Source organism: Aspergillus sclerotioniger (genome assembly GCF_003184525.1).
Source record: "Aspergillus sclerotioniger CBS 115572 chromosome Unknown BO94scaffold_4, whole genome shotgun sequence".
NCBI lineage: Eukaryota > Fungi > Ascomycota > Eurotiomycetes > Eurotiales > Aspergillaceae > Aspergillus > Aspergillus sclerotioniger.
In genome coordinates this window covers 837,312-863,775 of record NW_020290994.1, presented here as the reverse complement: position 1 = coordinate 863,775, position 26,464 = coordinate 837,312, and the positions used below count along the sequence as shown (strand labels likewise).

Genomic DNA, 26,464 nt, shown 5'->3' with positions numbered 1-26,464 from the left:
TATACCTGGCATTATCAGCCTTTTGGTAAACTAGGAGTCGCTCGGTTTATTCTCAGCGGCATCTCACTGGTTATCCTGGATCTTCCTTGCGTTTTCACCGGGGTAGGAACACGAGGTCTCTCGTCGCTTGCATGGGCCACAGGTGGGCTCAACGCCGTCGCAGCGGATCTTTCGCGCACGACACGGAGTACAGGCAAGTGCAATCTTTCTTCTTTTTCTGTGGGGCTGGGACTTCGCTGCGTAAGAAGCAGAACTCCACCGCTGATGATGCAGAGTACGTACCATCTTCGTGTCAGTGAGCTAGTAGGACCACTAAGTGCCGTGCCAAGTTGATTAATTCGGGGCAATTAATATCATGTCATAGGTTAAAACACAATCTAGTATAAGCGTTGATTGATTTGATTAGTCGGACTTATATCGCGTCAGGGCGTGGAATGGCAGACGCTTGTCAGTGAATCTGATGTCTGCAGTCAAAAACGGGTGAGGCCGTTCCCGTGCGGTTTCCATGTACAGCAATCCATAGTGGCCATCGGGCAAAAGTGGCCCAAGTGGGTAACATGGTGAAGGACTCCTACTCCAGTCCTGGAGCATGTAGTCGGGTATCCGGCTCAACAACTTCTCTCAGCATAAAATGGGCCGAATTTACTATGTTATGATCCATTCAAATAAAAAATTACACATCCCAATGTGGATGAGATCTCGTTAGCTTAACTCATGATCTAGTTCTATCTAGCGATAGAGATCACATAATACCTATCATAGCATGCTCGAAATATGATCAAACTTTTACGCATAAAGGCACCCCTCACTGAATAGCACCTTGTCGATCTTACCTGACCACGAAATCATGAATAATTTACCCCTTCAGGGTGATGTAGCTGTCGGTATCGGAGTGGTATCGGATGGTGTACCGGGTGTCGTATCGGCATGTGTACCGGAAGTGTACCGGAAAGCTGTGTACCGATCGCCGTAGATCATCCAATTCTTATGCTTACCTCTGGGTTAGTAGCATATTACGCAGTAATGTTATGCTGTGGCACTGGCATAAGTATGAATTAGCGGGAAGACATACTAGAACTCTCAGCTGTTAAGTCTGAAGGCGTTGGAATGTCATTCAGATCAAAAGACAGGCTTGCTACGAGTCCATATTGATGTCAGATGCAATTGACTCTAGAAGCATAGAGACTTAATCACTTAGATCAGAATTGAGGATTTGATTTACCCTTCTTTTTTCTACCAGGCCTAGCTGATAGGCCTTCTACACCGACAAGTAGACATGGCATTCTACATAACTGTATGAAGAACGGTAAGAGTTCTCCAGTGATTCAGCCTTGTTTTGTATTATTGATATTATTAGAGACACTGACAACTGTACAGTTACTCTAAAAACTGAGTCTGCGTTGTCAGGTAAGTAGCAGCGCTGAAAACGACGCCTTAATGCTCGCCATACATATAACTACATTAAAGAACCACACATGGTGATGGTACATTCTCAGAAAAACCAGTCCAAAACCCCCATTATATTACCCGCTCAAATCACAAAGGAAGAGAGAGCAGAGTAAGATAAGATCCTAGCCTACTCCTGCTTCTTGTCCGCACGCTTCTCATCCTCTGAGTCACTCCAATCCAACAACTCCATGAGCTGGTCCTCCGACAGATTGTGCGTGCGGCTCGCGGCCTCCTTCTCCAGACTCTTCAGGTACTTCTTCTGCCTCTTCCGAGCATTCTTCCCCCACTCAGGCACACCACTAGCGGTCGCAAAGTCCTCTCCATCTTCAATCTCATCGTCTGTGTTCTCCACCTCCCCAAGAACGCGGCCACCGCCACCGCCACCGCGCAGCGTATTGGCCGATACCTTGGCTTTCTTCTCGTTTTTCTTAGCCTCTTCCTTCTCCTTAATCTTCCTGCGTTCCCGGTCGTGCATCTTCTTGAAGAAGCCCTCGATGTACGGGCGGAGAAGAAGGTATCCGATCACGGAGCAGATGACCTTTGTCCAGCGGTTGATGCTCACATCGGCGAAGGAGGCATAGAGGTTGCCAAAAAATCGGGTAAAGATGGTTTCACAGAAGCTGTAGATTTGACTGAAGAAGTCGTTGAGGGCGTCGGCAGCGACCTCGCCGGGGTCTCGGGTTGCCATTTTGATTTGTGTAGTATCTTCGGTTTTTAGGTAGGTTGTGTGTGTGGGTGAATTTTGCTGAATTTGCGTAGAGGGGGAGTGGGCGGATTCGGCCGGAAGATAGTAGATGTTTTTGTTGGGGAAGCGTTATCGTGGGGTGGTGGAGCTGGGGAGGAGCAGCTGGAGGGCGGGTGGTGGAGGAACCTGAGTAGCCAGAGCTAGGCAATTGCGTGACAAGCAATTATCCTACCTCGGGAGGGACGAAGCAAAGGCAAGGTAATATCTCTCGACCTCTGGTCAGTTGTGGAACTTCATGGACGTAGAGAAGAATTCCGAATGTGGAAATGGGTTGTTCTAGTCTAGCGTCATTCCGCGTCGGAGATTTGGATTTTCCGGTGGGCTGGGGAGCCAATCACGACCACTCCGCAATTCTATGTAGGCTCAACGCGTCTCCGTGTCGCGCATCGAGTATTCCGTCTATTCATTGCAGGAATCTACCACAGTTATCACTCATCGGTCGAATCGCCCAGTTTCTCTCAGAAATGGATCACGGTGAAGAGGTCAGCCTTGAGGAGGTATGTCCTTGATCACCTACGGTCACTGAGTTATATGGCGCAGTACTGAGTCGTTTGCAGCGCTTGAAGTCCGCTCTCTGGCTGTCGATCGGGAAGATAGTGGATGAGGAGACCATCAAGCTTGGAGTCAACGCCACCCCTCAGTTTATTGGGGCTTTAACTGAAATGGTCTGGGCTCAGATAGGTATGAATATGCATCCATCATCGATGTTAATGCCAATAAGTTGGACAACCAGGCTTTCGTCACATATTGTTCACTATAAGCAAACGCTGACTAAGGACATTGGTTAGAGACGGTCAGCCAAGATCTGGAGTCGTTTGCTAGGTGAGTCGCAATTCTAGACTGCGTTCCTTATCAGGATGGCCTGATTACCTTGTTTAGATGTGGCTACGGTCTAATGAGCCAAATTGAATGAGCGACCGACGATGACCTTGTTTGCCGGCTAACACTCGGTATTTCCTATCTAGGCATGCCGGGCGCTCAACCATCAATGTCGCAGATGTCATGCTACTCGCGCGCCGTAACGAGGGATTAGAATCCATCCTGCGGGCGTTTGTGGAGCAACAGCGCGAAGAAGACGCCTGATTAGACGTTATCGATTCATCAAGGTTGAGTCTAGCGCAATATTGCAAAATAAAATATGTCAGCGGATAATTGGCGGCAGCACATCACTGCAATTCGGGATCGCATTGACTTCTTTTTAGAGGTCATACAACATTATTACCTGACCAGGAAGTTCTCGAATCGGTGGTGAAGAGAACCAAAGTCCGGTTGACTCTATGACTTGTGACATCTGCGAGCTTGGTATCAGTCAGTGACTCAGAGTATCATTCGTCGAGATGTGTGACGCCACTGCCTAGATCCCCACAATCTGGGAACGGTAGTACTTGACACCCCAGACTCCAGGCCACGCCGCTTGTGGAACTTGGTCGCCTTGAAGATCGTGGCACATTCCAACAATGCTTCAAATCTAATTACGGCCCGGACGTCATCCCGACAAATCACAATGTTTATGCTCCTGAGGTTCTATAATAATAGAAGGTCCAACTGGAACAATGGGGATCGCCAAACAGCATCATATGGTGTAATGATTATCTGAACAACATACGATTGATCCAATCGGGCCCTCTTTTATCTAGACTCGACGACTATGTACCACTGAATGCATCATGATCTATCGGACCTAATCTGAATTCGTACTTTTTAACTACAGATCTCAGATCTGAGCAACGTCATCGCAACGTCTTTCAGATAAGCATCTCCTCGACTGCCATGGCGTTTTTAATGTACAAAGCGGAAGCATTTCGCCAAATCTCCTGCGCGTTGAGATCATCTATATTGCTACTGGGAGGACCGCGGTGCTTCTGTCTTGAAAAATATCCGAAACGCGAAAACTCTCGCTCTCGCCTGCGAAGATGCTTAACACTGCAACCGACTCCATCAGCACATATCGAACTACCCTCAAGTCTGCGCCCGTCATGAAAGCTGTGCGCTTCCACGGTCGCGGCGATGTCGGAATTGAGGAGATTGAGGAGCCCACATGTGGCAAAGGACAGGTGAAGGTAGACTTCAATCGACCTTCGGGTTGCGACGACATGCGCTGACGGTTTTAATGATAGATGCGCCCTGCTTTTGTTGGGATCTGTGGCAGCGGTAAGCCCACAATCAACTTTGTGTTGGATTTTATCCATACTAACTACAGAAGATATCCATGAATACTCTGGAGGCCCTGTCCTAGTCCCCGAGAAACCTCACGGAATCACCGGGGACACTCTCCCGGTAACCCTCGGTCACGAATTCAGCGGAATCGTTGAGGAAGTAGGAGAAGGCGTAAACGATATATCTCCGGGACAACGAGCTGTCGTGAGGCCGACCATCTTCGACCGAAAATGTTCTTCGTGCAAGCAAGGCTATGAGTACTGCTGTGAGAACATCGGTTTTATCGGACTTTCGGGTACGCTCGTATTCCAACTCAAGATGGCATGCATACGTCCTAACAAATTTCGCAGGATACGGCGGTGGGTTAGCGAAGTACATCGTCGCACCGGCGGAACATTTCTACTCGATTCCCAAGAATGTATCCCTCGAGGCAGCGGCCTTGGTCGAACCATTGGCAGTAGCCTGGCACGCCGTGAATATATCACCATTCAAACCAAATGATAACGTTTTGGTTCTAGGAGGTGGGCCAGTTGGAATCGGAGTTATTCAGGTGCTCAAACTACAAGGGGCAAAGAATATCATGGTGGCGGAGTTGACGGCAAATAGGAAGAAGTTCGCTTCAGGGTATGGGGCTACGCATATCTTGGACCCTCGGGAAGTAGACGTGGCCGCGAAGGTCCGGGAATTGACCAACGATATGGGCGCCGATGTCATTTTTGACACGGCTGGTGTGGAAGTGGCCCTTAACGGAGCGATTGGTGCTTGTCGAACACATGGCACAATAGTAAATATTGCTGTGTGGGAGAAAAGGCCGGCTCTTCGTGTCAACGACTTGATGTATAGTGAGATCAATTATACTGGGTCTGCGCTATATGACGAGAGCGCATTTCAAAATGTCCTTCAGGCACTTAGCTATGGTACGTTCTACAAGTTACTGTCCACATTGACATGTCTAACTGTACGCAAGGACAATTGAATCCCGAGAAGATGATCACAGCGAAGATAAAGCTGGATGAAGTGGTGGGGAAAGGATTTCAGGCCCTAATAGACGATCGGGACTCTCATTGCAAGATACTAGTTGATGTTCAAGCTTAGCATAGTATTCGTATAGTAATGCAACGCCTTATTGTTGTTCACGTCCCATCAAGTTCCCATCGTTCCACACCCGAGAATAAATATAGTGAACGAGTAATCAGCCACAACCCTAGAGATAAATGGAACTACGACATGATCCTAGAGAAAATACACTGCCATTGTTACCCAATACCGAGACTCATCACTTACCTTCGCCCCATAGCATTCACTAAGCCTTGCTATGTACCGATTCAAAATAAGATGGTGCCGGTCGCCACCTTCACCTTCACATACAGCTCTATAATGGCGTTGGCTTGTATAAGATTAGAAGTAAGCCAGCTGTTTTCAACAAGCGGGTCCCATAGCTCAGTTGGTTAGAGCGTAACGCTAATAACGTTAAAGTCGAGGGTTCGAGCCCCTCTGGGACCATCTTTTTGCTTTTTGACTTTTTACTACACCAATTGTGTGTGCATCACTCACTGGATAATCGTTTTTTGTCTTCAATACATGGCAAAGTGGGTGTCGCCAAATCTTTTGGTAGGATTCTCCAAACATCCGTCCGGAAACTGGGCGAACAACCCACGTCTCTTGATCCGCACCCATCCTTGCAGACAGGTCATTGAACTATCCGCTCGAGGAAGAATAGTAGGTCAACATATCCTGGCTATGAGTCTCACTCAGCCTTGTCTAACACCACGTGTATAATAGAAACCCAGTGCACCCGACAGGGCTGCGTCAAGAACCACCGCGAATAACCGGGAAGAAGAGGAAGCTGGCCACCACCAGGTATATAAATAACACGATCGAATCTGACATGGTTTGAAATTTAGGCAATTTCAATTGCGTGGTCAGCAATGGCTGTCGTGACTTAGAATCGATGACCCCAATCACAACAAGTACAGGGGGAATGGCCAGGGTCTCCAATAGGGTAAGAGAACAGGCCGTCTCCTCGAAAAAACATACGGCAAGTGTGACTGATTGAAAAGAACTGGGAAGTGGTGGCTCGTATCGTAAGTCATGAACAAGTTTGGGCGTTTGCATTACATTACCATAATCATTCTAAGTGTCTCGGAGATTCTCCCACCATATCACTGACACAACTTCGATCCCACAAATTGTCCAATATCACCGACTACAGCTTTCCGAGGTTCTTTCGACCTTGCCAGGTGATCAGGAAAATTTTGATTTGGCGAAACATCTAATCGATGGACAAATTAGGCTAGGATATTACGATCATGTTGAATGAGTGTATTCCGGAAACGGAATCGACAACATTTTCCCCTTGATGCTGATGATATGGATACATCGTGGAATACAGCTGATGGCATATTTTTGTATGCCTGTGTGTGATCTTAAAATGACATCGTCCAATGTATGTCAGATGTTTGCTCTATAGTTTCCGAGTTGTATAGCGGCGGAAGAAAGAACACCACAGCATACCTGCGGAGGGCGGGGAAAATGAAGCTGGAGATCATCAACATCTACAAGAAGGCTCACTAAAGAATTCCGACCAAGGTCACTTACTTCCTGGGCCAAAAGGAATCCAAGAACATTTGCAAAAAACTCAAAAAGATGGTCCCAGAGGGGCTCGAACCCTCGACTTTAACGTTATTAGCGTTACGCTCTAACCAACTGAGCTATGGGACCCGCTTGTTGAGATAGCGAGATTTTTAGTGTAACAGAAGCAAAAGTTTTGCACCGACACAACAAGGGATTTCGTGAGAGACCACACAGGATCGAGACAATAGTACGAACGCTCATGGAATCCGGACAGTGTGAAGACATGAAGAAAAGCCATCCCTTGGAAGCACTATGCTATAGCTTTGGAAATATACTATTACCTTTCAGAGGCTCAGTATCACCAGCACACCTCTATAGGTCCCCTCGATCCAGAAACTCGAGGATTGACCAAATGTTCAAAATACCAATATTCAGCCCAATGTTGGGGTCCGATTGGGTTTGCCACCCCAGATTGTGATCGAACAGTATGCTGAGATACTCTCGGTCATTGCCATGGTAGACCGGGCGTTCGCTTGGTCGTGGATAGACGTTGACTCGGTAAGTGAGTCTGCTGCGAGTAAAGAATTCATTCATGATACGCGCAGACTCCTCTGTTCGCTCTATCCACCACTGGGGGTGGATCTCAATCAGCTGCGCTAACAGCACATTGATCTTCTTCCTCCAATGATCAGGGTTCCTGATCAGTCTCGGAATTATCTCTTGACCCCTGATTGTGCCTAGATACACACCACTCAACTCGTCGTAGCTGAAAGCCGCAGCTGGGGCCGGGGCGGCAACAGCTTCCGAACAACTGGTCGTTTTCAACAGGTCCTTTACCTGTGCCACAGTGACAAGTTCTAGGAAAGACTGTTAATCGGAGAAAATCAAACGATATGGCTGCTGAAATATACATACCCGAATTAGCCGAAGGTTTCTGCACAGTCTGTGTTTGGTCGACATGGATAACTGAGGCCAACAAGAGCTCTTTCGCATATGCTGCTGCAGTGGCAGCCGCATATCCTTGCCAATCCTTCGTCCTGTGTGAATCAGCATAGTCACTAATCCCCCGGATTATTAGGCAAGGGAAATTGTTCATAAACCCTGCTCCACCCGATTCCACACAATAAGCATCGAGCTCGGAGCCTAGCCTATCTCGCTGCCAACTGTTATTCGCTTGATTCACAAATACAATCGTTCCATAGTGAATCACAGGATCCTCGCAGTTTCGTGGAGGCCGTTCAATAACTTTGGTTACATCACAATCGTCGCAATTGCTTGACTTTGTATTGAGGTGGTCGTAACCAGCAAGAAATAACTTATCCTCCCGGCGTGGACGAGTAAAACTAGACACCTGCTCAATCTCGGAAAGAATGTCCATGAACAGCTTGCGTCCCAGGAGATGGTGCGTTTGCAACTTGGACAGCGCAGTCAGGAAGATCTGGGGTGGTCGGTTCAGCATACCCGTCTGCTGAAACACACTGCCACTCAACACTTTGCCGAAGTCATACTGTATAACTCCTCCGTGGGTAGCCGTTGGCTTGCTAACCACGATATCACCGCGGCGAATATCCATATCCTTTCGTGGTACTCCTTCCCCAATACCGACCACCAGGCCATACTGGATAGAGCGAAAACTGGACAACAGTTGCATTGATACGGTGGTGAATGTATTGCCACAGTCGCCACTAGGCAAGCATGCGATCACGATATTATGCTTCCCAATGGCCCCAAGCGTATATGCGTTGTGATCATTTGGCTGAACGGGCAAGTCCTCGTGGACCTCATCTAAAAGGGTCTGAGCTGCTGCCATCTCCAGCGGTAAGGCGCAAATCCACCCGATCTTGTAATCATCATGAGATAAAATCTTTGCCGTCAAGATGGCCCGCATCTTGATGCGACTGTTAAATCGAGAAACCCAGGTTATAAAAGCAGCGAAGCAACCAGACTTGGGGAAGAAAAGCCAGTTGGGCTCCGGAGAGGAGGGGTGCGGCTGATCAGCCCAGGCGGCTAACGCGAGGCTTTGCGACGACACAATTCGCGCCTAACCAATGCGAGATGACACGATCGCATTGGCGGAGCTGCGAAATTATAGGTCGCCCCTGCTAATATTGTATAATCCGTGGAACAGCACGAACACAACTTGTTAGAAGCACGGCTAATGGCGTGCAATCATCTGTTTTCTTTGAAATCTGATTGGTCGGAAAGTTCATCACTGGACTTTTGTGTGTCAAGATAAAATAGCGGCTCAACCACAGAAACAATGCGCAAATTCTGTTTTCAACGTGTGGGACCCTAGAGAGGAGGATCCTGGTGAATGGCGGCTCATTGATATTGGGTTCTCAAATTTTAAAAGATAGATGCGGAGTATGTTCCTCTGGTGGTGAAAGGACAGGAGTCCAACTTCCACCCGACTAACCACCTTTCACCGTGGTTATGACAGGAATTTGAATACTTCGGGCGTCCAAGTCTTCAAGCTGAAGACCATCTAAGCATGAGACAGTTCTCTCGAGATATTACTGTTCTATTTCAATCATTCTTTCGCTCAGTGTCATTGATGGCAATAGTTTATCAATTTATATCATTTCAACCGAACACTACGTTACTTAAAATCAGTAGATATATCATCCAGTTCATAAAAACAAATTAAACAGAGACTTGCCGTCCAACTCAATTATCCCCTGCTCGAATACATGTAAAGCAATAGCCTAAGCCTCCACCGCCACACGCGTTTCTGTAAACTGATACTTGCTAAACTGACGCGTGGGCAACTTTTCTTGAAACATCCAGTCCAGTTCCTCAAACGTGCGGCCTTTGGTCTCTGGAAGAAAGATATAGCACCACAGTGTGTCCAAGACACCAATCCCAGCAAACAGGAAGCCGACCTTGCCACCCCAGTTGGCACCGGTAGTGTCCAGTGCATACGGGATGGCGACGGCGAAGATAACAGACCAGATCACCACCGTGATGTTAGAAAGAGCGATCGTGACCCCTCTAAGGTTGACAGAGGACACCTCGGACATGACAGTGAAACACAGTGGCCCCACAGACATGTCATAGACGAGATTGCACACCACCATGAGAGCGGACATCGCCCAGACGGGCCCTGTATTATGCTGGGGCACGGCAGCCAAAATCCCAATGAGGAATAGCAGCACGGCCATCACGACACAGCCCCACAGATAGATCGTGCGCCGGCCAGCGTACGAGATGAGGACGTACGAGGCTAGCGTACCCACGAGGCCCATGCATGTCAGACCCACATTCATCGAGAAGGCGTTGGCAGTATTCAGACCCGCTATCTCGAAGAAATAGACGGCATAGTTGATGAACAAAATATTGCCGCACAGTGCTTGAATGTTGTAGACCTGGCACGAAATAATCGTGCGGCGCAGATTGGTCCCGCGGAAGCAGTCGAGAATACTGACTGTGGCCTTGGAGCTCTCTTCCAAACGAAGTGTCTCCTGAATATGAGCGAGATGAGCGTCAACATCGACAGCTGAAGTGGTCAGACGCTGGAGGGATTTACGCGCCTCCTCAGGCCGGCCTTTTTTGCAGAGCCAGTACGGGGGTGTCGGGCAGAAGTAGGTGAACGAGAGGATGAAAACAGGTAGAGCCCACTGCGAGGCGAACGGAATCTTGTATGCCCATTTGCTATCCATGGTACTGGTGCCCTTGAGCATACCCGACGCCACTAGTTGACCAATGACGAAGGACAAATTGATGACGGCGGACAGAACACCACGTGCAGCGACCGGTGCAACTTCGCTGACATAGGCATTGGCAAGGACGGGGTAAGCACCAGTGATGAACCCATTGAGCATCTCACCGACGAAGAGAAGTGCTGGCCCTTCGCTGAAGAACTGAAGGAAGATCGAACCGATGGAGCCGATCGAGGCCGCCGCGAGGGTTATTCGTGGACCAACCTTGTCATAGGCAATACCTGCTATGAGCGAGCCAGGTACGCTGCCTATATACGACGCATAGTTGAAGGCCGATAGCCAGGAGGGAGCCACTGTGTACTGACCGTCAACCAATCTGCCGTATGTGCGGACAAACGGGGTCAGGCCAACGAGACTGCCGATCAAGGCACCGTCAAAGCCACACAGAATGACAGCCAGGTTGACAAAACAAGACCAAAGCAGCGCTGGCCGATAGAATTGACAGGCCTTCCAGAACCCAAGACCATGCTCAAACCTGGCGTGGGCCAGGGACTTCTCCGCATCATTGATGCGCTCGGCATCGATTACCTCCACGGACCCGAGTTGTTTCACAATATCATCATCCGGGGCCTCCACACTGGTTCTTTTCTGTTTGGAAGACATAATGGGATTAGGGTCAATGCAAAGATTCAGATTAAATCAGAGAGCATGGTTCTTAGAAATAGGTCACATACCTCGGGGACATGGTCCTGTACTTTATAGTACCGCGCCCTCGTTTATCGGATTGCTGTATCTTGAGGTCGAGACCGACAGGGTCAAAGACACCCCGAGGAGCAGCAGTCCGGTAGATAACGAGCCGGGTGCCAACTGGAATCCTGCTGATTATCTGGAAGAGGAGGAGGATAGAAGGAAGAAGGAAAAAGGAAGGTCCAAGCAGAAGGACGGAAAGCGTGAGACAGGCGATTGGTCGGGTCACCTGCCGCCACCCCGGCCATTCCCAAGACGGAAAGCCCCCGATTCGCTTTCTTATCAGTGCCCCTCGGGATTTCCTCTCGCTTTCCAGCTGCTGCCAACTATATAGTTACCTCCTGTCGTCTCTGCAAGCAGTCCAGTAAGTCTTCTTTACTGCTCATTCTCCCCCGCCCTATCCATTGCCACAGGCCAATTGATAACCCCACCATGACTACCCCGCAGCTCGTTCAGATCACAATCTTGGACGAGGAGCGTGCCTCCAAGAAACTCTCCTCACACAACCTCCAAGCCGCCCTGGAAGGTCTTCATCGAGATGGCGTATGCGTCATTACCAACGGCGTTGATCCCGCTCATCTTGACAAGCTGAATGAGCGCATGGTCCCCGAGGCCCAGACTCTATATGCCAACCCGCAAACCTACCGCAACTTTGGTCCCCGCACGGGCAACATCCAGCAGGAGCCCGTGGTAGACGAAGAATACATGTTTGAAGACATCATTGCCAACCCCTGGGCCACTGCCATCACAGAATGCATGCTGGGACCCAACCCGCACTTACGCTTCTACAGCGCCAACACCGCCTTCAAAGCCGAGGACCGGCAACCAGTACACGTTGACGTGCATTTTGACTTTCCCAAGATCCCCTTTGGCTTCTGCATCAACATCAATCTGGTGGCAACCTCGCCGGAGAATGGCGCAACTGAGCTCTGGCCCGGTAGTCATCGGGACGCTGATCATAGGGACAGCGATAGCACCGGGGTGATTTCGGATCTGGTCGAAGCCCGCCGCAAGATTTCTCCCCCGGTGCAGCCTTCGCTGCCTAAGGGAGCCGTGATCATTAGAGATTTTAGACTGTGGCATGCAGGCATGCCGAACCGCACTGATGACCCTCGCGTCATGCTGGTGACGATTCACTTCCCGGCGTGGTATCGCACAGACCAAAAGTTTGTGCTGCCTAAGGGTATGCAAGGGAAGGTAGACTGGGGGAATTTGGTGCCGTGTGTCGAGTGGGTGGACGAAGACTATGATTATCTGCAGGGCAAACATGACCATGACTTTACTTTGCAGCCGTAAATACCATTGGCAGTTATTTTATTCGAAGTCTATCATATTTACGGCGTCTATAATACTCTAGCACTTCATCCGACTAGCATATGGTTCCAACTCCTTAACCGACCCGACAGTGGCTCATGCTTGTAATACCACACTACTACCTGCCTAGATCCCCTATCAACCAATCGGCCCAATAGCCCTCTCCCTCTAGCACGACCGTAGCCTTCCACAGCCGAGTCCTACATGGATACAGCCAATATATCCTTATCTAGCCACTGCAGACTATTCCGACTAGCTAAAAATACAACAGGCAGATTCTCTTTATCCCGAAGCCAACATACAACAAAACCAATTAGCCCCTTATACCACACAGCAAAGCCCACACCGCACTTGCATCCGACCATTCACATCTCATATTATCCATATTCTTTTCAAAATGTAGAATGCTAGCACTCCACAACAGCCCCCAACTCATAATCAAAGCACGTCCCAGTGACCCTAGCCCTAAACGAGATACTTTCCAGCCCACCCCCTCGCTCCCTCCCTTTCTTATCAATCATCCAATTTTAACTGATAAGTAGCATCTCTACCTTAAGCGGCAATCGAACCTGACCCTCTACTCGCCAACAGGATTGAGAACATAATAATTGTGTCACCCTACCACTACTATTAACTTCCCCGTTCCTAATGGAATAGATGAGATGGTCTAAACCCGACTAATGGAAAATAACATAAGTTTGGATATATTTCAACTATGAGATTGTATTTGGTTTCTAGGGGGTTTGATGCGGGAATTGTCGTTCTTGTGTTGAATATATAGTATCTGGTGGAAGGGTATAATGAGTGGTAAGTAGTGTGAGTAGTGTGTAGGTTAGGTAGGTATTGGGAAGAGTGATTTCTAGATTTTATAGTGGTAGTTAATAACAAATAGGGGGGACTGGATCATCATGGGCATTTTCTATCATGGATTCTACTCAGACGAGATACGTAAGTGTTTGGGTGTATACCTAGGGATAGGGAGGTAAATGGTTGTTTGGATGTTGTGTTGAGTCTCTAGATTATAGGAGCGAGACAGGGGAGGCTGTATCGGAATAAACAAATACAGAACAGTTAGTATTAGATCCCATGTCTATGAAGTAGTAGTAGTAGTGTGCGCTGAAAATCAAGTATTAAAGGCAACTAGACATAAAATATCAATATCTTGAAAGACTCAAACTCTCCGAACAAACCCCGCCGCAGCATCAATCATCTCAATCTGTTGCTCTGGCCATCCGAGAATCTGTCCTATCATATAAATATCATGCGGCAAGCCCGGGTTCTCGAGATACTCGACCCGATTACCTGGAATAGCGCGCATCGCGTCCGCGAATCCTTTTACACTGTCACACAGCATCTCCGCGCCCCCGACCTGGGCAAAAATAGGGACCGGTGTCGCGAACGGATGCAGCGACGGCGAGAGATACGGATCATCCAGTTGCACTGTTTCCGGCGGAGCAAAAGCCCGCGCGCCCCATGCGGCCATCTGTCCGTCACAATAGTCGGTGGGTTGGTTTCGATTAGCGTTAACAGCCTGAGAGTCGCCTTCATAGCTGTATTCGACGGATGGCGAAAACAAAAGACATGCCCTGGGCGGGGGCAGGTCGGCAAGTTCGTGACCGGCTTGGTTCTGGAACGAGGCGAGATGGCGCAAAAGAGCCATGGCCATGGTGGCGCCGGATGAGTCGCCCACGAGCACGATGCGGGAGGGGGAGATGCCCATTTCCTGGACGAGGTAGAGATAGGCGGTGACGGTGTCTTGCATGGGACCAGGATATGGGGTTGGATGATCGCCACCGGCGAGACGGTACTGCACCCATAGCGACCGGGCGCCGGGGCCCAGCGCCGAGTTCAGCAGGTCGGCTGTGAACCCCGAGTCGTCGGGTCGCCCGGTCAGCCACAGAAATGCGCTGCCATGGAACGACAGAGCCACCACGCTCTTGTTGTCGTCCTCGTCCTCGTCTTCATTGTCATCGTCGTCGACCAACCGTGGCGAGGCCTTGGGCGGAGGATTAGGGTACCACGTCGCCCCGATTTTCTCGGGCTTGATGGTGTCGCTCGCAAAGGCACCGCGGTAGCAGTCCGCAGAGGCGGGGTTCATGATAACCCACCGGTCGCCCAGCTCGCCAGACTCGAGACTCAGTGACTGCGTGAAGCCGACTTCGCGAATGATGGTCATGGAAATCTTGGTAAGCCGCGTGGCAAATGCCTGGCGATAGGTCCATGTCGGGCTCTGTCGTAATGAGGGTAGGGCATAGTAGATGCTATAGAAGAATGCGACCAGCAAGATGCGAACAACTGAGACGAGAATCCAGACGGTCAAGCCCGGCTGTCGAATCCGCCAGTCGTTGGGGATGGCGTCTTTCTCTGCAAATGCGCGCGCCATGGGAAGAGTCAGAGACTTGGGAATGATATCTTGGGAGTATGTATCACTCCATTATCACTCCCGGAGAAGAAGGGAAGACGAGTTAAATAAGTCAAGTCTCGCAGAGGACATCCCATTCCGGAAAGCAGGGCGACGGCCTCCTGATTGGCCGGCGAATGCCGGTGGGGATGGCCAAGCTCAATCCGGTCCAAATCGCCGGCGGACCGAGCCGCCTATTGGCGGCCTCAGGCGGGGCGTCGGGTCATGTCCCCACTCTCTCTCTACCGAGTAGATAGTTACTATCAGGCATAAACAACTAGAATTGATGGTGCAAAGTATCTACAGATACAAGATGCAGCCCGTCCCAAGCTAACTACTATCAATATATATACACTTGGTGCTCAAGTCACCGACTGTTTATCGCTACCACTACTTACTTCCTCCTGCCACTCTACCCTCCTAAGGTCGGAAGACCTATCTGAGAATTAGCAAAGCTCATCAGTCAAATGAAATCTCTCTGAACTTACACACCTCAAGAGCCTTGGCCATGAGCATTGTGTGATCGACAGCCTCCCGGCTGATTACACGAAGCAAGTCTTTTGCGTAGGCAGCAGCGGTGACGGCGGCGTAAGGCTCCCAAATCTTGTTCCGATGGCCATCGGAATAGTCGCATATCCCTCGGATCAAAACGCATGAAAACTTGTTTCCCAGACCAGCCGCTTCAGTGTCAAAGCAGTATATATCATGATCAAGGTTGCGCTCCACCGCACTATTTCGTAGTCGATTCCTGACCGCACCCGATTGTAAGGGTGTCTGTCCACAAGCTATAAGCCCGTAGTGCACCACTGGATCCACGGATCTACGATTACCGCGCACTACCAAGCGGGTTGGATCACATTGCGCGCAGCCGTTATTACCTGCAGTGGTTGCATGGGCATAGTCCCATTCAAACAGCCGATCATAGTTCCATCCTGGGAATTGATACGGCGCTAGCAGTGGCAGCTGAGCCGCCCGCTGTGTCACTGCCTGGTTGTAATAGTTCACCATTTGGCTGTTACCGAGGACATGGTCTGATTTTAACTTCCGCATAGCTCGCTGCAGGATGGCAGGAGGTTTTCTCACTCGAAAATTAGTCTCAAAGACGTTCTGCGTTTCCAATAGGTCCGAGTCATAGTAGCATACGCCGTCTGGCTGTCTGTCAGCACCGAAAGAAGGGGGTGGCTGTTATGGACCTACTATGGCTCTCGCCGGGCTCCGCAACTACAACGTCTCCAAGTCTGATGTCCTCAAGAGGATTCACCAGATCCGGTTCACTAGGCGCCGCTCCACAAATGCCAACCGATAGTCCGAACCGGATACGTGGAAAGGCGCTGAGCATGTTTGATACAACATGCGGAGCATTGGTTTGAGCGTACAGCGCAGGATACGCAATCACCACGGTATGGCGGTTAATTTCCCCAAGGATGTAGCTGTTATCGTCCGCTTGATCGGTTGGTAGCGACCCATGCTCTACATCCAACATGGTCCGGGCAGCATTTACCTCGATGGGCGTAGTACATAGCCATCCTACTCGGTAATCATCGTGAGTCCACGCGTTTTGAGCCATGGTGAGATAATTAAGATGAATAAAAGCGAAATATGAATGAGTGTGATAGTGAAAGAGTGTGGAAAGCTGATTGAGAGATTGATGCTGATGCTGATGCTGATGATGATGTGGTGAGGAAGAAGGCCACCGGCAGGAGGAACAAATGAAGAATTGGGCCGATGAGAACTGCTAGGGAGAAGGGAAGGTGCCAGTCACCACCTGCCGTTGGCAAAAGAAGCCAAGCGATGGATGCAACCTGAAGGCAAGTACGACCTCAGGCCAATTAGGCGACAAGGCACGGGAACCCGGCTGGGCTCGTCCCTTCCCTCCTCTCCTTCTCTCCTTCCCTCCTTCTCTCCTTTCCTTGCTTCCTCCCTTTAATCCTCACCTTTCTTACTTTCTTCTTTCCCATCACAGTTAAGTGCTCCAATCCATGAGTCACACTTGACGAGTCATCGCGAGAACCCTGGTATTGTTTATAAAAGTGAGTCATTACTAGCCTAGGTACCACTGGATGACAGGCCGTGAGTGGACCCAAAATTCCCCGAGTGTCACCGTGACGATCAGCGGTGTCTGACAGAACTGGCCTGCGGTATAAATCCCGAGGAGTCGCCCAACCAGTTCGACTGCTCTCCATCCAACCATCGATTCAGAACGAACACATGGCTTTCCATTTTGGATGTTGCTATCTACTTCCCGAGTCGGGAAGCTGGCGATATCTACCCCAGGTGGCCCTCCAGGTCCACGCCACGCTCCTGTCCATCACTTCTCGCACCACCGTCACACAGACCTTCACTAACCCCGCGTCTGAGACAATCAAAGAGGTCTCCTATCGGTTTCCCCTCTACGATGGCGTCACCATCGTGGCGTTTCAGTGCCAAGTGGGCGACCGACTCTTATGCAGTGAGGTGAGGACCAAACAGCAGGCCAATGAAGATTATCAAACCGCAGTCAGCCAAGACAGGTCGGCGGCAATCCTAGACCAGTCCAGCCAGCAAACAGACGTCTTTCAGCTGCGGCTGGGGAATGTCGCGCCTTACGCCACCGTGACAGTTGATATCACCTTCGTTCGGGATCTCAAATCAGATGCGCAGACTGATGGAATCCGATATACTCTGCCGAACGCCATTGCGCCTCGCTACGGAATGACAGCAGGAGAGGCACCATCCTTACACACCAAACACGTTGAGCGACAGGGCCTCGTTATCACCGTCGATATAGCGATGGAAAAGGCATCAGTTATTCGCGAAGTGCGATCCCCCAGTCATCCCATCAACGTCGCCTTCGGGCGTATATCCTCGACTCCGGAAGCATCCAACAGCTTTGATCATAATCATGCATCTGCTTCCCTGCATATAGTGCAAGGTAGCCCACTGCTGGACCAGGACTTTGTACTGGTCATCAAAGCGGATGAGACAGACATGCCACGAGCATTACTGGAACTGCACCCCACAATACCAGATCAACGGGCATTGATGGCCACGCTCGTCCCGAAGTTCGGTCTCCCAGCTGCGCTTCCGGAAGTGGTATTTGTCGTTGACCGGAGTGGCAGCATGACCTTTAATATCACTACCTTGCAGTTGGCTCTCCGAGTTTTCCTCAAGTCCTTGCCCGTAGGAATACCTTTCAATATCTGTTCCTTTGGTAGCGACTATTCCTTCCTTTGGAAACGCAGTAGGGCCTTTGACGCCTCTACATTGCCAGAAGCGCTGGCGCTCGTCGACTCGATGGCGGCTGACATGGGGGGGACCGAATTAACTCAGGCTGTGGAGGCCGTGGTGCGAAATCGCCTTGACGACCAGAACCTGGACGTACTCGTGCTTACAGACGGCCAAATTAGTGAACAACAGGCGCTGTTTGACTTTATCCGAAACACAGCCGCCGACCATACGGCGCGATTCTTCTCACTTGGGCTCGGCCACGACGCCTCACACTCCTTGGTTGAAGGTATTGCACGGGAAGGCGATGGCTTTGCTCAGTCCATACTTGCCGCCGAGCTAGATCGTACGGTTGTGCGCATGTTGAAGGGAGCACTGAGTCCGCATATCTACGACTACGCTCTTGATGTCGAGTATGATGCCAACAGCGCGGACGAATTTGAGATGGTCGATTGTGAACCTGAAACAAAAATTGATCAGGTGCCGGTGACGGCATCACAAAATAGCCACGATACATCTTCGTGCACAATATCCTTGTTCGACAAATCTTTCCAAGAGCCGGAGAGCGATATAAGTGGCATTGGGGACTCTCATATCCCGTCCATTAGAACCCCGGCTACAATCCAAGCACCTCAAAGGCTCCCTACATTGTATCCCTTTATACGAGCCACCGTATATCTGCTCCTGCAGTCTCCCCGCGTTCCAAAGTCTCTCACTCTGCATGCCACTTCGAAACACGGCCAGCTACAACTGCGAATCCCAATTGAAGACGTTGGATTAGGAAAAACAATTCATCAGCTGGCAGCCAAAAGGGCAATAGGGGAGCTGGAGGAGGAGCATGGGTGGCTTGTCGGCGCTACGGACTGCAAAAACACGTCATATAGGACATGGTCCCCCTCAATGAAATCGACCATTGCCATTCGTGAATGCCAGCGGCTCGGCCTGAAGTTTCAAGTACCAGGGTGCCACTGCTCCTTCGTGGCGCTAGAAGACAGTCCAGCCTCATCCGCTGGAGGCAGAGAATGCGAGACCACTACTGCAGTAGTGGCCCACAGACTACCAAGTCGCTCATTGGCATGGAGAGGGGGAGGACATGACATTCGCCCAAGCGCCGAAAAGTACGTTGCTCCAATCGGGCGACCTTATGTCGGTTTCAGAAGTGGCGGAAGCGACATCTCCCCTTCAAGGCGCAGAAGGCAGGCCGTCGAGCCCCCTCGTTCCCGCGGGGTTATCAATCTTCACAAGGCACAACGGTGGAAGACCGTGACCAGCCAACCCGAGCGATCCTTATCTACCATTCATGCCTTGATTGATCGGCAAAACTTTGATGGTGGCTGGGTATGGTCGCCAGGGTTGCTCTCCCTCTTGGGTCTGGGACAGGACGCGATCCGGACACGGCTGAAGCAATGGTGGGCAGATGCGGGCGAAGCGGTGGCCGCAGACTTCCCGCAGAGCGACGATGCCGCCGTGATTGCGACACTCTTAGCGATAGGATATATGGAGCACCGTGCTGCGGAGATCAAGAGCGTGTGGGAGTTGGTGTGTCAGAAAGCGGAGGCATGGGTATGCAATAAAATAGCGGCCATGGACGGCGAGAAGGCAGCTGTTTTCCAACAGCATCAGGAGAAGATAAAGGGATTGCTTGCTAACTAGCAAGTATCCAGATTATCACCAAGAAAGGATCGACAGTCAGCCACCATTGATACTTAGTGATGTCATTCAGGCGGTATTTGCTTTTCATTCTTATGCTAGTGTTATTTATGCAGTGATCGTCAATCTTTTGTAAGCCGAACACACCTCCTAAGCCTAACCATATCCCCCTTTCTACGAAGTACACCATGGAGACATCCATCTGAAAACCAGCATAGAACAAAAATATCCCCTCTGACAAACCCTACCAGCACCGTATTCAGCAGTAATAAAATGTTTACATATAACCCGCTCGACTAGACTTGAACGAAGAATAGCGGGGTGAAAGAAGGAGGAGAGAAGGGAGGAGGAAAAAGGGAAGAAAGAGAGAGGCGAAGAGAAAGGTAAAACAAAAGATAGTGTGTGGGTGTGGGGGTATGGGTTTGAAACCAACTTTGGAAGGAAGATAGATACTATTGTCATTTTTTCTTGTAGGCTTTGTTCGTAAGATGTCGGTGACTAGTCTGGGTTGAAATTGGAGATACTACTGGACTACTACCTATGTACGAGAGTTCCATATGGGATTGAGCTGTGGATGGTAGGGTGGTAGTATAATAGGTCAGGGTTTGAGGCTGAATAATATGTGATGAAGGACATAGGAAATAAGTGGATTTGAGACAAAGTATATTCATTTTGAATAAAAGTAATGGAATAGGTAATGGCTCTATGGTAAATGAGTGTAGAGAAAGGAAGAAAGGGGCTATTTATTATACACAGGCCTCAGGCATGGTGTAGCATGTTGACAGATTGTACTCCGTACAGACTGGTGATTAGAATGGATGGCGGTACAGTCAAGATGAGAAAGGTGGTGGTGGTGGTAGTGGCAGCACAGCTTACCACTCCGGCATGGTAGCGAACCAGCTCTCGATGAACTCGACCCGCTCGTCGCTGTCCGAAATGGGACCGGATCCCCAAGAGTCACCAAGCCACATGGTCTGCTTGGTTTCGGTGCTGGGAGACCACTCGGGAAGACCGTCGCCGTTGGGGTTGCCGGTGCGGATGAAGTTGGCCCAGTAGTTGGACATGTATTCCTCGACCTTGTAGTCGTAGGGGGCCCAGGTGACGTTGGAGTAGTCGGAGTAGGGGATGTTGTTGAAGGTGTACCAGAGTTCGGAGCCGTGGTAGGCGCCATCGGCGATGTTCTCGGCCGGGTAGCGGGTGAAGTAGTAAGTGTAGACGGGGCTCTTGGCACCACCGGCGGTCCAGTCCAGGGCCCACTGCCAGGTACCGATGCGGCTCATGTCGCGGTACAGCTCGTTGGAGTTGTTGTTGGCCTGGGCGGTGGTGTCGCCGGGGTAGAGCTTGAAGAAGTCCTGAGAGAAGTTCAGGAACGCCTCGCTGTAGAGTTCCTGGTAGGTGGCGACGGTGAGACCGGGGGCGGTGGAGGCGCCGGACTCGTCCTTGTTGTTACCGGTGAGGATGGGCACGTCGGCGTGGGCGTTGAGAGCGAGAGCCTGGGTGTAGTCGTGGGGAAGCACGTAGCCGTCGATGTTGGGGCGCCACATGGGCGGGTCCATGAAGAAGGCAGAAAGGTTGGCGAACTGGGTGTTGTCGAAGGTGGTGTCACTGAGCGAGTCGTATTTAAGCAGGGTCTCCATGGAGACCTGGGTGCGCAGTTCGGCGATGGTGGAGACGTTCATTTCCTTGAGGAACTCGACGCCCTGGGCTTCCGCAGCGGCCTTGGTGCGGTGGCTGGTGGCAGCACTGCCGGTCATGGGGTCATGAGGACCGCGAGCACCGCTCTCGGAGATGACACCGGCGACCAAGCCCTCGTTCAGAGGACTCCACATGCTGTCGAGAGCGCTGGCAGAGCCGGCGGACTGTCCGCCAACGGTGATCTGGCTGGCGTTACCGCCGAAGTTGGCAATGTTCTCGTGAACCCAGCGCAGGGCAGCCTGCTGGTCCAGGATACCGTAGTTGCCGGAGCTGTTGTGGCCAGATTCGGCGGAGAGTTCGGGGTGGGCCAGGAAGCCAAAGGGGCCCAGACGGTAGTTGATGGTCACAACGACGATGTCCTTGGCGGCGAGACCGGTGCCATCGTAGGTCGGGACGTCGCCCGAACCACCCTCGAAGCGACCGCCATAGATCCAGAAGTAGACCGGCAGGTTCTTGGAGGCGAGGTCGGAGGTATCGTTGTAGTTGGGAGTCCAGATGTTGAGGTAGAGGCAGTCCTCGCTGGTGCTCTCCTTGCCGCTACTGAAGATGCCAGCGCTACTGTACGACTGGGCGCACTGAGGACCGAACTCGGTCGCATTGAGGACACCGTCCCAGGCCTGGGCCGGCTGGGGCGCCTTCCAACGGTTTTCGCCAGTCGGGGCAGCGGCAAAAGGGATACCCCTGTAGACAACGGCGGTGTCACCGCCACGGAAGGGTGAAAAAGTGCCCTGCACATTTCCAAGGGTGGTGTTGACGATAGGGAGGTCGGAGCCAGCCGATCTCGTCCGAATGCTTGCAGACGCGACCAGCGGCGCAGCGGCTGCCAGGCCAGCAAGAGTAGAAACAGCGCGCATTGGAATGAGGTGAAACTGATGAGAGAAGGGATTTGGAGGATTGGAGCTGTGTGGGATGGAGTGGCTCAAGTGGCCGGGGGGTGAGCCTCTTCTTATAGAGACAGAATGCGAAAGCATACGCAAGCTCGCGGCCGGAAGTCCGACTGTCCGAGGTTTCATCCGACGAGGCTTCTTCCACCGAGGGCGTCGTCATTCCAAGTATGAGGCCCGCGACCTGTGTCCGTCGGACCGAAACATGAGCTTGTCGCCTGGAAGGCGCGTTCTGGTTGACGCAGGAGAACTGACAGTAAGATGGATCATGCTGAGCTGGACGTTGAATCTGATCCTGCAAGCTTGATTAAGGTTAAATGCAGGTACCCCAATCACGCTGCGCTAAACGCTCGCCAGTCGCCACCTGCCCTGGATCCTTCAGACTGAAGAATCCTGCAGAGTTGTGGCACCGGGAATAACGACTGCCAAGACGCCCAAGCGGGTCCTCGGCTCTTAGGCTACCGCCGAGAAGTCGGGGCCGACCCCGAGATGCGCTGTCGATCCTACCCAAAGCAGAGGCTTCCCCCGATAAAGTCGGTGCTACCTATCCCCTCAATCCGGAAGATAAATGCCTCACCGAAATTGGATCCCAGGTAGTGTGGTTTTTTCATGCATTGGTGTCATGACATTCGTTGCTAGGTAGGTATATTGTATGCATGTATGTACAGACAGCCGTTGAGGATAACCGGCTTGGGACCAAAACACCATTATTATTGAACTCCAACGGGTCTCGCTCCGGACAGATTGACGACTCGTCCACCTCCGCCAGCCGGGATGGCTGCCACGGCCGGCGGCTGGACCCAGCCGGGAACGTTCTCATCTTCTCGCTCCCGAGCCAGGATGGTCTGCGAGACATTGGGAAAGCCAGTAGGAAGCGCACCACGGACTCGTGCGCCCGGAATCGCCAGGCGGGGATTCTTATGGGTCAGGAATCCGCGCATCAGACCTTGGGTGAGGAGAGAGGCAAGGATGGACTCAAGCTCGCGCATCATTAGTGTTGGCTTACCCTCCTGCCTACCGTCGGCTCGACTTGCGTACGGGTCGAGCTCATATTGCTGGTATTCCGCCGACGGTTGTCCGTCGACAAGATTTCGCGCGGTGTTGGGCTGCCATTGTCCCAAGGCATCGAAACATCCATCCGGGGCCAGGTAGTCTCCATATTTCGCGATCAGACCAGGACTAGCGACCGCCTCTTGAGCTTCCAGCTCGTTCAATCTCTCAAAATCCCAATCGGGGGCTTTGTTAACGATCTGCGATCCAACCAGGTTCTGTCCGGCCTTGGAATCCACTTCGGGGTAGGGAGAGAAAAAGCCAACCGGCCCTTGGGATGACTGCGCATGCTGCGATTGGATCCACCGAACCGCGGCGTCCAATTTGTTGAGATACAGATATGGGGGTGGCCCGCGTTGGGCTGGGCCGTGAGAAGACTCGCCGTGGAAGCCGGCGTGGATGAAAACCTTTCGTGCCAGGGACCGCCAGACGAGGATCTCACACCGGTTGCGCAGGGGAAGAAGAATACCATTTCGTGCGAACCATTCCGTCTCGGGGGAGCCGATTGCGAGGTGTTCTCGGAAAGCGATGTAATCCCCGCGAGCGATCAGCCGACAGATCGGGAGGAACTTGTCCGCTAGACCTTCGGCCTCGGGACGTTGCAGTAGTTGTGATGAGGGGAAGCGTCCCATGATGATGTTGCAAGGGATGAGGTATGTAAGGATGACCCGCTTTTGGTTCGTTGCTTGTCGGTGGCATTGGTCGTAAGAGGCTTGCAGGGCAATCTGCGCGGGGTAGAACAGGTTGTTGGAGAACAAATAGCGTCCGAGGTAGTAAAGATATGTGACTCGCTGAGACGCTGGGAAGTGTTTTAACGGGGGCGACTGGGCGCTGATGCTGGCGAACATCTGCTCAGCGTTCCGAAGCTTACCACACTGACCACGTTAGCCATTTGATTGTCTTGGGTAATTTTCAATGTCGTACCTGGAAAAGCAGCTTCAAACAGAGGTTTGCCATCAAGTATATCCCGATTCTCTTGCCCTCTGGCTTTCCGTGGATACCTGGTGTCCCGCTTCGGTCCGTCAGGCACTTGATAAATGCCTCCCGGACGACGTTGGCCGATTTCTCCACCAAGGTCACCTTCTCTGTGGTTTCTTCCTGATTTGAACGGCCTTCCAGTCTCAGGTGGGCGACCAGTTCGGGGCGACGGTCCAAGCCCATGGCCAGCTTCGCGAGGACCTTCGAAAGGTATAGAACGGTAGGAAGAACGACCACACCCATTTGGCTGTCACCTAATGCCAGTACGCATTGACTGGTTGGGATGATGAATCAGCAGTTGTGCCAAAAGAATATCATCTGGTACCTACTTCAGAAGCCCCTTGAGAAGATCGTATGTGTCGAGCAGGTTGTCCAGGTTGACATCCCGCAGGAAGGTAAAGTAGAGCTTCATGAAAGTCGGAAAAGCGGACCATGATGCGCCCTTGGATTTGGGGACGAGAGCTTCGCATCGTCGCAACAAGTCCGCCTCTTTTGGCCCGGTCGGATAATGTTGTCGCAACTCCACCACCATTTGTCGATAAATATCGGGCAAGGGTGGTTCGAGCTGCAGGAAGTCCTGAAGCTGAGGTCCATCGCGGGCCTTGACCAGGTCGGCGATGCTGGAGAGGAAGCGGTCCAGAGTGGGCGTGGCCATGTTGGAGGTCGTGTGGGTGGTTGGGAACTAGCGAATGTGGTCCGTCATGGATTGGCGTTGACGAGGCGATCAACGAACGTCGCACATGATGTGGTGCTGATGAGAATCCCTGAGGGGTTGACAGGGAGGGGTTCACTGTTCAGCAGGTCGAGAGAGGATGAATAACAGAGGAATAACAAGAGGAGCTCGAATGGCAGTGAAGCCGGCGAAGTCTCGAGCTCCAGCTGCCGACCGCCCGCTAGGCCCGATTGGGCGTTCCCGTGGATCGGTTGCTTTGCCGCCTTCCTTCTTCTTCTTCTTCTTCTTCATCATCTCTCCCACCTACGCTTCTGAGGAATGCCGCTCAGTGATAGATTATCCTGGATGATCCTGGACTATCCTGAATTATCCTGAACTATCCTGAACTATTCTCTTAGTCACTAGTGAGAAAGCGTTGAGCAGCTGCTCGCAACAGAGGAAGGTGTTTCTTCGAATGAGCTATCCACCTTCATCTGCCCCGCAGTTCATCACTGCGGGATACAGAACAGACTACTCGTCTTGAATTCAATATTTGATTTGGTTAAGAGCTAGTGCTGAAGTCTGGGCCTTTCCAGAGCCTGAACGATGGGTCTACAATGGACGGCGACTCCGCTCGGTGATACAACTCCAGGTGATCGAAGACGCGATGCTGTGCAACAAGCATCAATTCAAGCCAGTGACAGAAGTTAACCAGACGCCGGATTGAGGTTTATTATGACATGCATCGACTGCAATGATGGTATGCATGGCCTCCTCCGACTGGACATGGCGCTTCGGATACATCCAGGTGTATCACGTGACACAGCGCGCAGGGCAGCTTTTGCAACACTGTTGCTGGGTTGTGTCGAAAGACATGACGGAAATTAATCGCAGACGTTGAACACCACCCACGGTTACTCAGTGTTGTCCAAATCCCTATTTAGGAATCTTACGAGCGGCCTACAGATCCCGGCTTGTCTGGACTCACGAGCAAGCAGTGACCCCGTCGGAGTCGTGCAACATCGGAAGCTTATCCATACTACATACAGTAACCAACAGCACCAAGGCAGGATAGGGGAACCTCGGGAATGAGATGATTAGGATGGCCGGTCATGATGCCTGTTCATGCAGCCAGGGCATCATGAAGTAAACATGGCATTGGAGATTGACCCGCCTTCACATGCCGGTCCACACCTACGTCATCGGCATCATCATCCTCATCATCGTTCTCGTCCGGTTTCCCCTGCTCTAGAAAAGGCCCCCGTTCCTGTTTCTTGCTCCCCAAACTCTCCATCTTTTGTCTCC

General features: G+C 51.4%; 12 protein-coding genes and 2 non-coding genes across 14 annotated transcripts; 5 read left to right on the top strand and 9 right to left on the bottom strand.

Annotated features, from left to right (window-relative positions):
* Positions 1-36: 36 nt before the first annotated feature.
* Positions 37-424, bottom strand: BO94DRAFT_531601 (Zn(II)2Cys6 transcription factor domain-containing protein). The gene is made up of 2 exons (XM_025610937.1): positions 283-424; positions 37-231 (listed from the first exon to the last, which is right to left on the bottom strand). The coding sequence occupies exons 1-2, from the start codon at positions 283-285 to the stop codon at positions 64-66; spliced, it is 171 nt and encodes a 56-aa protein (XP_025471426.1). The 5' UTR covers positions 286-424; the 3' UTR covers positions 37-63.
* Positions 425-1,326: 902 nt separating this feature from the next.
* On the bottom strand, positions 1,327-2,430 carry BO94DRAFT_531600 (uncharacterized protein). The gene has a single exon (XM_025610936.1). The coding sequence runs from the start codon at positions 2,135-2,137 to the stop codon at positions 1,577-1,579; it is 561 nt and encodes a 186-aa protein (XP_025471425.1). The 5' UTR covers positions 2,138-2,430; the 3' UTR covers positions 1,327-1,576.
* Positions 2,431-2,658: 228 nt separating this feature from the next.
* Positions 2,659-3,277, top strand: BO94DRAFT_582051 (CENP-S family protein; the record flags this gene model as incomplete). Its single annotated transcript, XM_025615455.1, has 4 exons — positions 2,659-2,691; positions 2,752-2,875; positions 2,983-3,016; positions 3,160-3,277. 4 exons carry the CDS (start codon positions 2,659-2,661, stop codon positions 3,275-3,277), a joined length of 309 nt encoding a protein of 102 aa, XP_025471424.1.
* An 830-nt stretch (positions 3,278-4,107) lies between these two features.
* On the top strand, positions 4,108-5,446 carry BO94DRAFT_582050 (uncharacterized protein; the record flags this gene model as incomplete). The annotated part of the gene is made up of 5 exons (XM_025615454.1): positions 4,108-4,254; positions 4,312-4,345; positions 4,398-4,646; positions 4,702-5,268; positions 5,319-5,446. 5 exons carry the CDS (start codon positions 4,108-4,110, stop codon positions 5,444-5,446), a joined length of 1,125 nt encoding a protein of 374 aa, XP_025471423.1.
* Positions 5,447-5,780: 334 nt separating this feature from the next.
* On the top strand, positions 5,781-5,854 carry BO94DRAFT_t80. The gene has a single exon. It is a non-coding gene; the product is annotated as a tRNA-Ile (tRNA).
* Positions 5,855-6,991: 1,137 nt separating this feature from the next.
* BO94DRAFT_572221 (purine and uridine phosphorylase) lies at positions 6,992-8,904 on the bottom strand. The gene is made up of 2 exons (XM_025614911.1): positions 7,841-8,904; positions 6,992-7,782 (listed from the first exon to the last, which is right to left on the bottom strand). The coding sequence occupies exons 1-2, from the start codon at positions 8,811-8,813 to the stop codon at positions 7,298-7,300; spliced, it is 1,458 nt and encodes a 485-aa protein (XP_025471422.1). The 5' UTR covers positions 8,814-8,904; the 3' UTR covers positions 6,992-7,297.
* On the bottom strand, positions 6,999-7,072 carry BO94DRAFT_t76. Its single transcript has one exon. It is a non-coding gene; the product is annotated as a tRNA-Ile (tRNA).
* Positions 8,905-9,630: 726 nt separating the features above from the next.
* Positions 9,631-11,247, bottom strand: BO94DRAFT_621122 (MFS alpha-glucoside transporter; the record flags this gene model as incomplete). Its single annotated transcript, XM_025616976.1, has 1 exon — positions 9,631-11,247. The coding sequence occupies one exon, from the start codon at positions 11,245-11,247 to the stop codon at positions 9,631-9,633; it is 1,617 nt and encodes a 538-aa protein (XP_025471421.1).
* A 412-nt stretch (positions 11,248-11,659) lies between these two features.
* BO94DRAFT_572219 (phytanoyl-CoA dioxygenase family protein) lies at positions 11,660-12,627 on the top strand (the record flags this gene model as incomplete). Its single annotated transcript, XM_025614910.1, has 2 exons — positions 11,660-11,695; positions 11,779-12,627. Exon 2 carries the CDS (start codon positions 11,932-11,934, stop codon positions 12,625-12,627), a length of 696 nt encoding a protein of 231 aa, XP_025471420.1. The 5' UTR covers positions 11,660-11,695; positions 11,779-11,931.
* A 1,101-nt stretch (positions 12,628-13,728) lies between these two features.
* BO94DRAFT_531596 (alpha/beta-hydrolase) lies at positions 13,729-15,042 on the bottom strand. Its single transcript, XM_025610935.1, has one exon. It carries the CDS (start codon positions 15,026-15,028, stop codon positions 13,817-13,819), a length of 1,212 nt encoding a protein of 403 aa, XP_025471419.1. The 5' UTR covers positions 15,029-15,042; the 3' UTR covers positions 13,729-13,816.
* Positions 15,043-15,505: 463 nt separating this feature from the next.
* On the bottom strand, positions 15,506-16,887 carry BO94DRAFT_610122 (purine and uridine phosphorylase; the record flags this gene model as incomplete). Its single annotated transcript, XM_025616603.1, has 2 exons — positions 16,244-16,887; positions 15,506-16,194 (listed from the first exon to the last, which is right to left on the bottom strand). Exons 1-2 carry the CDS (start codon positions 16,611-16,613, stop codon positions 15,506-15,508), a joined length of 1,059 nt encoding a protein of 352 aa, XP_025471418.1. The 5' UTR covers positions 16,614-16,887.
* Positions 16,888-17,254: 367 nt separating this feature from the next.
* On the top strand, positions 17,255-19,246 carry BO94DRAFT_457694 (VIT and vWA domain-containing protein; the record flags this gene model as incomplete). Its single annotated transcript, XM_025607758.1, has 1 exon — positions 17,255-19,246. A coding segment is annotated over one exon (1,992 nt), but the record flags the coding sequence as incomplete, so codon positions are not given.
* Positions 19,247-20,549: 1,303 nt separating this feature from the next.
* Positions 20,550-22,449, bottom strand: BO94DRAFT_509263 (carboxylesterase/lipase family protein; the record flags this gene model as incomplete). The annotated part of the gene is made up of 1 exon (XM_025609693.1): positions 20,550-22,449. One exon carries the CDS (start codon positions 22,447-22,449, stop codon positions 20,773-20,775), a length of 1,677 nt encoding a protein of 558 aa, XP_025471416.1. The 3' UTR covers positions 20,550-20,772.
* Positions 22,450-23,189: 740 nt separating this feature from the next.
* BO94DRAFT_582042 (uncharacterized protein) lies at positions 23,190-25,162 on the bottom strand (the record flags this gene model as incomplete). The annotated part of the gene is made up of 3 exons (XM_025615453.1): positions 23,190-24,404; positions 24,454-24,781; positions 24,837-25,162. 3 exons carry the CDS (start codon positions 25,160-25,162, stop codon positions 23,190-23,192), a joined length of 1,869 nt encoding a protein of 622 aa, XP_025471415.1.
* Positions 25,163-26,464: the final 1,302 nt, after the last annotated feature.